Consider the following 10,093-nt stretch of genomic DNA (forward strand, 5'->3'; position numbering starts at 1 on the left):
TTTTAGCAACCTAAGTGTCCATTAATAAGTTAAACATTGCAACTATTGTTTATCCTTGTGTGGCGATGGTTTCGTGGTATTTTAATGCGCTGAATGATGACAAAATTACATAAATTGTTTTGCGCGAACTCCTAATAATGACTTGGCGTTGGGCATTTTTCTTGGATATATTTGCATTATAACAAATGTAATCTTATCAGTTCTTAAACTCATATCTTGGACAACCATCTGTCCATCTCCAAAGCAAGAAGAAAATAAATAGAAATATATATGTGCTGAAATTTTATTCATTTCGAACATTTTCTAAATTTTATCGAAAAGTGCCACGTGCAAATTCAGATACTCCAGGGGCTTGTTTGGAAGCCTCCACTACCTTTGCTTACTATTCTTCCCGTGAACAATTTTCTCCCCACGAATGATTTCCACACGGCGCACACGACCAACCAGCCAAAGTGCCAAGCCCCCAAACCCCACCACATCCGCCACTCAAGCGAAACGCACGCTCAATTCTTCGTCGCCTCCCTCGCTTTGCCCACCAAACGCGCAGCGGCCGCCGCTCCTCGCTCCCCCCGTGGGGTTTCTAGTGGTAGTGGCCTCTCGGCGCAAAATCGCTCCCCTCCGGCGTCATGGACAGGTAACTGATTCCATTCCAGCAACTTTATTTCTCCCGTTTTCGTGTTTCAGTGTGCCATTCTTGCCGTCTTGGATTTCATGGGTTTGGAGGAAGTCGTTTGTGACGCCAAATTTGGATGTGGAGTACCCAAATTTCAGTTCTTTGCTCCATGATCCTTGCCGTGTCACCTGTAGGCTGTAGTGGCAGATATTGGGAGGTTTTTCCGGTTGGTTGGTTTGGAATATTAGATTATTGTTCTGTACAGTCTCTGCTGAGCAAGGGTACAGGTTATTTCCCCCAGATCAAATTATCGTTCTGGAGCGTTAGTCGCTGTTCTTTCTCTTCTTCCTAGTGTGTTGGTTTTTGTTTCCTCTGCAAATTTATAACTTGTGCTTGATAGTTTTCTTTTGGGGGCGTTAAGCTTGTCTATGCTAGCAGGGGGCTCCTAGTAACATGCTGCTACTTCACTACTTTATTCTTTCGAGGAAAGAAGTGCACAAATGCTAGCTTCTGCTCTGGCAGTGATCTTGTAAGAACTAGGGATTAGTTACGGTACCTTTTTTCATAGTAGTTTTTGGACAGACTTTTATTTAAATTTTGGCATGTTGCTCATTGTAGAACCCTTAATTTGTGTTAGACTTTTTTCCTCAAACTTCACATATCCACCATGCGTCACTAAGTTATTGCGGTTCATCTTGTCGATATTCACTACAATCCTTTTTCTGTCAAAGGAACTAAGTTGGGATTCCTTCTCTGTTCTTATTGCAGGTCCAGTTTGTAGCCATCTGTATCTGCCTTGTTCAGAAAACAAAGACAGCAAGAGTGCTGTCCTACTAACCACCCTCCAATTTTCCTGATTCTTTCTTGCACGAAATCCCAAAGAGAAAAAGGTCCAGTGTTCTGTTCTGATCGAGCTGTTCCTAGAGCCATCTTATTGCAAAACAGGTGTAAAGAAATCCTCAAACATCCTTTCTTGAGATACCAATAACTACAATGGTGCACCCAACCTTGTCAGTTATCCTCAGATGCCTCACACTGCTCTGCATCTTGTCACTTACCGTGGGGGCTGATAACAATACCATTGGCTCTGGTCAGATACGCCTAGACTGTGGAGCATCAAGCCCGACGGGCACTGATGCCGATGAACGGACTTGGGACAGTGACATTGGTTCCAAGTTTGCGCCTTTACTGAAAGGAACTGCAGCCACTGCTTCATACCAAGACCCTGCACTACCCTCCGCTACACCTTACATGACAGCTCGCATCTTCACTACTAATTACACATATTCCTTCCCCATTAGTCCTGGTCGCATGTTCGTCCGTCTCTACTTCTATCCCAGCAACTATGACAACTATGCTCCTGGAAATGCTTACTTTGGTGTCACAGCCGGCAATCTGACCCTTTTAGATAACTTCAATGCTTCCCAAAATGCTCTGGCTCTAACTGTTGCCTGCTTTTTTCTTGAATACTCCATAAATGTTACTGCAGACAGGCTAGACCTCACCTTTGCCCCGTCGACACACCACAATGGCTCTTACGCATTTGTCAATGGGATTGAAATCGTGCCCACACCTGACCTCTTCACAACACCAACGCCGACAATGGCCAATGGTGGAAGCCCAAATCCTTTCCCTATCGATCCTTCAACGGGATTCCAAACGATGTACCGGCTCAATGTTGGGGGCCAGGCCATCCCTCCAAAAGGTGATACTGGCTTTTACCGATCTTGGGATGATGACACTCTACACATATTTGGTGGTCAGGGGGTAACCTTCGGGGCAGACAAAAATCTTAGCATCAGATATACGCCCACTGTACCAAATTACACTGCACCTCTTGATGTCTATGCATCTGCACGGTCGATGGGGCCAAACGCACAGGTCAACCTGAACTACAACCTTACATGGACTTTACTAGTTGATGCAGGATTCTATTACCTGCTAAGGTTCCATTTCTGCGAGATCCAGTATCCAATAACTAAGGTCAATCAGAGGTCATTCTTCATCTATATCAACAACCAGACAGCACAGGAGCAAATGGATGTCATCACGTGGAGCGGAGGAATTGGCAGAACAACATACACAGACTACGCTATCATCACAACTGGTTCCGGTCAGATGGACTTGTGGGTTGCCCTTCACCCTGATCTTTCGTCGAGACCAGAGTACTATGATGCAATACTGAACGGTCTCGAGGTCTTCAAGCTACAGAATAATGGAAATAACAGTCTTAATGGGCTCAACCCTCCACTTCCATCTGTTGAACCTAATGGGAAGCCTGGTGGAAGAAACTCAAAGAGCGCTGCACCAGGAGCCATTGGTGGAGCTGTTGGTGGCTTTGTTGTGCTACTGGTTGCCTCTATTGGTGTGTGCGTCATCTGCAGAAGAAAGAAGGTAGCAAAGGAGTCTGGGAAATCTGATGATGGTCACTGGACTCCTCTTACTGATTACAGCAAGTCACAATCAAACACCTCTGGAAAAACAACCCACACAGGGAGCCGCACATCAATATTGCCATCTAATCTCTGCCGCCATTTCTCATTTAGTGAAATCCAGGCTGCCACCAAGAACTTTGATCAAACCAGTCTCCTTGGCAAAGGTGGGTTTGGGAATGTGTATCTTGGAGAGATAGATAGTGGCACAAAGGTGGCAATCAAGCGTGGCAATCCAATGTCTGAGCAGGGTGTCCATGAGTTCCAGACTGAGATTGAGATGTTGTCGAAGCTCCGTCACCGCCACCTTGTGTCATTGATTGGGTATTGTGAGGATATGAATGAGATGATTCTAGTGTATGACTACATGGCCAATGGGACACTTAGGGAGCACTTGTACAACGGCAAGAAGACACCACTCTCATGGAAGAGTCGGCTTGAAATCTGCATCGGTGCAGCTCGGGGTCTGCATTACCTTCATACAGGTGCAAAGCATACTATCATACACCGGGACGTCAAGACCACCAACATTTTGTTAGATGACAAGTTGGTTGCAAAGGTTTCCGACTTTGGGCTTTCGAAGACTGGCCCAAATGTTGATAACACCCATGTGAGCACGGTTGTGAAGGGAAGCTTTGGATACCTCGACCCTGAGTACTTCAGACGGCAGCAGCTCACTGAGAAATCTGATGTTTACTCGTTTGGAGTTGTGCTGTTCGAGGTCCTCTGTGCGCGACCTGCCCTGAGCCCCTCACTTCCAAAGGAGCAAGTGAGCCTTGCCGATTGGGCACTGCACTGCCAGAAGAAAGGCATTCTTGGCCAGATCATCGACCCACATCTCCAAGGGAAAATTTCTCCCCAATGCTTCATGAAATTCGCAGAGACCGCAGAGAAATGTGTGGCTGATCACAGCATTGACAGGCCATCTATGGCCGATGTCCTCTGGAACCTTGAATTTGCACTCCAGCTGCAGGAGAGCGCAGAGGACAATAGCAGCCTCACCGACGGGACATCATCAAACAGGTCACCACTTATCATGCCCGGGCTTCATTCGGACGAACCACCTACAGACACAACCACTACCACATCAACCACAATGAGCATGACAGGGCGGAGCCTTGCAAGTGTGGAGTCGGATGGGCTGACCCCAAGCAGTGTCTTCTCACAGCTCATGAATCCAGGTGGCAGGTGAAAGCCAACTGTAGCTAACTAGTATATTTCCAGTTTCGTGGTAAAACAAACTAGTATAGTTATCATATAGACATGGTTACCTCATATTATATATATGTCCTGTGCAAGAACCAGTATATATTTTTTTCTAGCCGAGATCACTGTAATTGTATAGTATTGCCAAGGTACTATCTTTCCGTTGTCTTAGAAAATATGTTGAAGATATGATTCTCAATTCAGGATCGGTTTGTAATAATATCCGCATGCACAAACAAGGTGTAACTATTTAGTTTCCTTGACAGTAATCTGCTTAATAACTTAATGAAACAGACCAGGTTCAAATGGATAACTGACTGCCTTTTCAAATGCAGTAGATGACAAAGGCAATGCAACGAACTGATGTGGTTGTTATTTTTACTTGTTTCATAGGTTATCAGGCAGGCTTCTGTCAGAACCTGCTCGTTCCTTCCTTCATTTTCTGGACCAGCAGTATGTACGATTTTTAATGGATATACAATACAGGGATGGCGATGATGCGTGTAGGTTGTCAGACAGAGAGGCGTATTAGCTCTCAAAATCTGTGTTATAGTTGCCATATCGTGGTAAGGTCGAAAAACAGAACGGATCAGGCATCGATGGAACACTGGATTAGCAAATACTTCCAATTATACATCATGGCCAGCATAATAAGGGCTTGATCTATAACTTCCTAAAATGGAAATCACATTTTATAATAGTCCTATAGGATCACTACTGAGTAACCAAACTCTTGTTCGTTCTTACAGATACTGCTAATAGTCCACTTCCTGCCCAGAGGGTACAGTAAATCAGCCACCTCCAATTGCTAGGACTCGGGGGATGAGACGCTGTGGAACAAGAGCAACAGAATCCAACATAGGAAAGTAGAAAACTATTCTCAAGCTTCTGATATAACTATTCTGAACTCGATAGTAAGAAAGGGAGAGGCATCCGATGTAAAGGTAAATAATACGTTCAGAGACCAATCGTGTTAACTCATTTGATAATTTAACCACTTGCGACAAATGATTGATTTGTTCAGGAACATAACAGTATCTCAGATCTTCACATACTTAAATACTTAAAAATATAAAGCGCTGCAATCATCACAATGCACAAAGGTGACTACAAACCAAGTGGTTTTTTCCATTATATAACCAGCATTACAGCAACGACAGAACAAAAAGTAGCTGAGGCATACACGAGATTACCACCAAAAAGACTAATATACGAATAATAAGTAGCCAACCATCATCCACAAAAGGGAAGCATAAGTTCAGGATTATTACAAAGGAGTTTCGCTGTCCAACCACGCTCTGACGGGCAAACTAAACTCACCTAAATGCTCGTAGCCAGCAGGTCCAAAAGGGGAGCAGATCAGTACTTGTAGTCCTTGACGTGGAGGCTCTCTGAGACGCCCTCGCCGGCAGCAGCATCACCCTTGTACGTGCCGAGGGTGGCCTCTGAGTTGGCCTTGCACCTGGTGAGGAAGGCAGCCCTGGCCTTCTCCACATTCTCCTCCTTGCCAGCCCAGGCCTTGAGGGTGCTCGCCTGAAGGGCACGGCCAAAGGAGAAGGACAGGGACCATGGCTTCTTGGTGTTGAGCTTGTTCATGGCATTCAGGTTCAGGGTGGCCTCCTCCTCGCTCTGTCCACCAGAGAGGAAGACAATGGCAGGCACAGCAGCAGGGACAGTCCTCTGAAGGGCACGTACAGTGTACTCGGCAATCACCTCAGGGGCCACCTTCTTGGCATCAGATCCAGGGGTGACCATGTTGGGCTTCAGGAGGGTACCCTCGAGGAGGACATGGTGCTCATTCAGAGCCTTGTAGCAGGCAGCAAGGACCATCTCGGTGACATAAGCACAACGCTCAATGTCATGCGGACCATCAACAAGGATCTCAGGCTCAACAATCGGCACCAGACCGTTCTCCTGGCAGATGATGGAGTAACGAGCGAGACCCTGAGCATTCAGGTCAATGGCAAGCTGTGATGGCTGATTAGGGCCGATATTGAGGACAGCACGCCACTTGGCAAACCGGGCACCAGCCTCGTAGTACTTGGCACAGCGCTTGCCAAGGTCATCATGGCCCTGGGTGGTGGTCTCCTTGTTGGTGCCAGCAACCTCAATGGTACCCTTGTCGACCTTGATGCCGGGGAGGACACCTCCCTCCTTAAGGACATCGACGAAGGGCTTGCCATCCTTGGTCTTCTGGTAGAGGGTCTCCTCAAAGAGGATCACACCACTGAGGTACTGGAGAGCACCAGGGGCGCAGAAGAGGAGCTCACGGAGGGCACGGCGGTTCTCCTCAATGTTCTCGACATTGATGCTGGAAAGGCGCTTGCCAATAGTGCCAGTGGACTCATCAGCAGCAAGGATACCCTTGCCAGGGGTGCCAATGTAGGCAGCGTTCTTGATGAGCTCGTCTGCAAAAAATAATCAGCAAAAGATCATGAGCTAACAAGTAATGTATAGTGATAAGCCAATGAAATCGACAAACATGTTTTATCTTAACAAGAACAAATGATACGCAATCCTGAATAATCTCACTCTAGCATTGTTTTAATAACACTATCCAGTTTTACATATACTGCTTTTATACTCACGGAATTGTGTAATTATAACCAAGAGAAAACACAGAATGGTTATTTATAGATATGACAAAAATAGATGGCTTGATGCATAGGAGTATTCGTGTAGCTCCGATGTATCTTTGCATTGGAAAAGTACCAGATTGATTTAACAGTAGCTAAAATCATTTGAAACCAGCAATACTTCCCCTAGAAATTACCGTGCACGCCAGCAAGATAAATAGCGTAATTATCACCATGAAGCCACCTAATTCGATCCAAAACCAGAACAAATCCTCTGGGAAAACCAGACCCCCAAAACTAAGCAGGTAGCTACCAAAACTAAGCATCACATATCGTATTGTTCTGACAAAAAAAAATCAGCGCATCCCCTGCTCTTTCTCCTAACCCCCTTCCAACAAACCACCAAACCCCTAGAAAGCTAAGCATGCAGTGCAGGCACCGCCCAGCATACCATCCCGTACGGACCCCACCGAATTCCCACAAATCCTACGCCCAGACGGATCTAGGAAAGTTCAATAAACCATTATCATATCCATCAGCGCCGGCACGCTGGATCAGAGGGTACCACAGCGAACTACCAACAGATCTGCACGGCACACTACCGACCACCAACAAGTGGAAGCGGATCCACAACGAGCGAACGAATCAGCGGAGGGGGAGATGATTACCCTTGAACTTTCCGCAGTAGGCCGACATGGTCGATGCGCGCGTGAGGAGGAGATGCTACGAGGGACGAGATCGATCGGGGGTGGCGGGGCGAATGGTTGGGTTGGCGGGGCGGTGGGCGGGGGGAGGCGGCCGCGGAGACGGGGGGCTATTTCAAGAGCGGTTCCGGCTTGGGCGAGGGGAAAGGGACGGGATCCCGATCCGGGTGCGCCACCAGGCTTTGCACGCCCCCTGGTTACTTTTGCTCGTTTTTGAATTTTGAGCCCTTGTTATTTTTGTCCCTAGGCTCTTTGTGTGCGGCCGTCATCTTCTTTATCTTTTTTTCCACAAACAAGGCGTGCGTACGGCCATCGGCGCATCGATACGTGTAGGCGTGCCGCCATGCGGGCCCACCGGCGGACGGCCTGCCGCCTGCGGTCGTGGGCGCGGCGGTTTTGTCGCCGGCCACACGGAACGGGGGGGGGGGGGGGGGGGGGGGGGGCGCCGGCGCGACGCCAGCAGAGCGGAAACGTCGTCGGTCGCGAGCGGGTTTCCAGAGACGTGACGTGACGTCCACCAAAACATGGGCGGCCTCCACCTCCCGCTTCCGTTCTTGGCCCGCGGCAAGTAGTAGAGCACCGCTATTCCTCGTGACCCAAGGCAACCAATGTCAGCAAGTAGTCCACTTGGTTGTGACTAATACAAGATTGTTCAGGAACAGGAAACAGCAACACATCTCTGTTTGCAGTGTCCATTTGCTCAACAAGTATGGGAACGTGTTCAGGCATGGACGAGCAGCTTAATCAAGAAGCCAACCGCCAATATGCGTATAGAAGACTGGTGGAATCAGGAAGTGCACCTACAATCAAAGGAAGAGCGACGAACTTGGACAGCAATCAACATGTACACAGATTGGAACCTTTGGAAGGAAAGAAATCGAAGAATTTTTGAAGCTAGGGAGGCAGACCCGGTGACGGTCTTCAAGTTGATAAAAGGAGGAGATGAAGCTGCGTGCCTTAGCATGTGGCCAGCCGGTGGTTCAAGGTTTTTAGATGTTAGTTCATGCGAGGTCAAGAGTTTATCTTTGTTATTTATGTAATCAAACCATTGTAAGACTTGGCTTTCTTCTCCTTCTAACATGATATGGCAGTGCTCCTGTCTCTCTTTCAAAAAAAAACAAGATTGTTTCTTTCCTTATTGAGGTGTTTCCAATTGCATGTTTTGAAACTAAAGATTGTTTCTTTTATGCCGTGCAATGGTCGATGAGTAGTGATTGGTTTCCATCCTCAAAGAAATTAATGTAGTATGGAGCATTGGACAAAGACACTGGCATCTGGAGGACCGGTTTTGTTGAAGGCAAATCCTACACGGAGAGCCCTCTCGATTTAGCATAAATCGAGAGCCCTCTATGTTATTTTTATGAATCAAAGAGGAATCAAAGGGGTGGAGTTTCCAAAAAGTATCTTCTTCTCTTCTTCTCCAACTCCGGCAAGGACAGCAACTCCTCCGGCGGGTTGTGGGCGGGGCGGTCGGCAGCGGGGTCGCCGCCGGCCGGGGTGGCGGCGGAGGCCGGCGGGGTTAGGTTCTAGGGTTTCTGGGGTTGGGGTTGGGGGAGGGCTCCATGACCGGCGGGCTGTAGAGGGATGGCCGTGGGCGGCGGCCGGCCCGGCGGAAGAGGCGGGTTGTGGGCGGCGAGGCCGACGGCGATGGCGCCGTCGGGCGGGCGGTGGTGGAGATGAAGAAGATGATGACGATGGTGGTGGCGTGGTTCCTATTGAATAGAGGGGAATGGGAGGAGGAGAGGGGAGGGGTGGGGTGGGTGGAGGGCGGTCCTCGCCGGCGGCAACGCCGGCGAGGGGGAGGTCGGCCGCGGGGGCGGATGGGAGGGAAGGGAGGGGGGGAGGGGAGGGGTTGGACTGGTGGTCCTCGCCGACGCCGACGAGGGGGAGGTCGGCAGTGGGGGCGGAGGGAGACGGAGGTGAGGAAGAAGAGAGATAGAGGAAGGAGGGGGGCGGGGGCTCTCGACCGAATCCTAGCGGGAGAGCCCTCTCCCCGTAGCAGCCTCTTTTGTTGAAAAGCAACGTGCTTAGTGATTAATATGATTGATATGAACAAAGCCACAGATTTGAACACGATTGAATTCAATGGATTTTTGTCCTCTGTACTTAAGCCCCAAGGCATTATTTCCGTATGCCTCCAAGTCCAACAAGATATGTTTCTTACTGTCTTATTTATATTGCTGTGTACATCCTCGATTACTGCAGAGATTGGAGACTATCTCAATTATCTAAGACAAAGATGTGGCTGCAATAAATGCTTTTGTGATGAACTTTTATGCCAAATATAATGATAAAATTTCCTCGTTGCCACCTTAAACATCAGATTTATTTCACAAGTGCTGAAGTCATGTAAAGACAATCTGTTTGAGGCCCTGAAGACAATACAAGAAGGATGGGCATGGGCCATACAACATGGTAAACGGGCCTGTGCACACCTCGCCATCTCGGGAGACAAGTTTCATCATTATTTCAAAAACAAAGAGACAAGTTTCATCCGAGCTTCAGAAATAGAGAACTCTGATGGTTTTTGACTGTCCAGCCCTAGTTATTCAAAATACCGGA

The 10,093-nt window shown here is 48.1% G+C and overlaps 2 protein-coding genes across 2 annotated transcripts; one reads left to right on the forward strand and one right to left on the reverse strand.

Moving 5' to 3' along the window:
* Nucleotides 1–401: 401 nt before the first annotated feature.
* LOC120701702 (receptor-like protein kinase FERONIA) lies at nt 402–4,564 on the forward strand. Its single transcript, XM_039985602.1, has 2 exons — nt 402–634; nt 1,382–4,564. Exon 2 carries the CDS (start codon nt 1,607–1,609, stop codon nt 4,235–4,237), a length of 2,631 nt encoding a protein of 876 aa, XP_039841536.1. The 5' UTR covers nt 402–634; nt 1,382–1,606; the 3' UTR covers nt 4,238–4,564.
* A 795-nt stretch (nt 4,565–5,359) lies between these two features.
* LOC120701718 (fructose-bisphosphate aldolase 1, cytoplasmic-like) lies at nt 5,360–7,754 on the reverse strand. The gene is made up of 2 exons (XM_039985603.1): nt 7,496–7,754; nt 5,360–6,659 (listed from the first exon to the last, which is right to left on the reverse strand). The coding sequence occupies exons 1-2, from the start codon at nt 7,521–7,523 to the stop codon at nt 5,611–5,613; spliced, it is 1,077 nt and encodes a 358-aa protein (XP_039841537.1). The 5' UTR covers nt 7,524–7,754; the 3' UTR covers nt 5,360–5,610.
* Between the last annotated feature and the right edge of the window lie 2,339 nt (nt 7,755–10,093).

The sequence above is a fragment of the Panicum virgatum genome, chromosome 1K (assembly GCF_016808335.1).
Source record: "Panicum virgatum strain AP13 chromosome 1K, P.virgatum_v5, whole genome shotgun sequence".
In the NCBI taxonomy this organism is placed as follows: domain Eukaryota; kingdom Viridiplantae; phylum Streptophyta; class Magnoliopsida; order Poales; family Poaceae; genus Panicum; species Panicum virgatum.

What these genes read in the sequence shown, in the direction of transcription:
- LOC120701718 (XM_039985603.1), bottom strand. Translation starts at nt 7,523, where the DNA reads ATGTCGGCCTACTGCGGAAAGTTCAAGG. An exon ending in CTACTGCGGAAAGTTCAAGG is followed by an intron (nt 6,660 to 7,495) that starts GTAATCATCTCC and finishes TATTTTTTGCAG; the next exon opens with ACGAGCTCATCAAGAACGCT.
- LOC120701702 (XM_039985602.1), top strand. Translation starts at nt 1,607, where the DNA reads ATGGTGCACCCAACCTTGTCAGTTATCCTCAGATGCCTCACACTGCTC.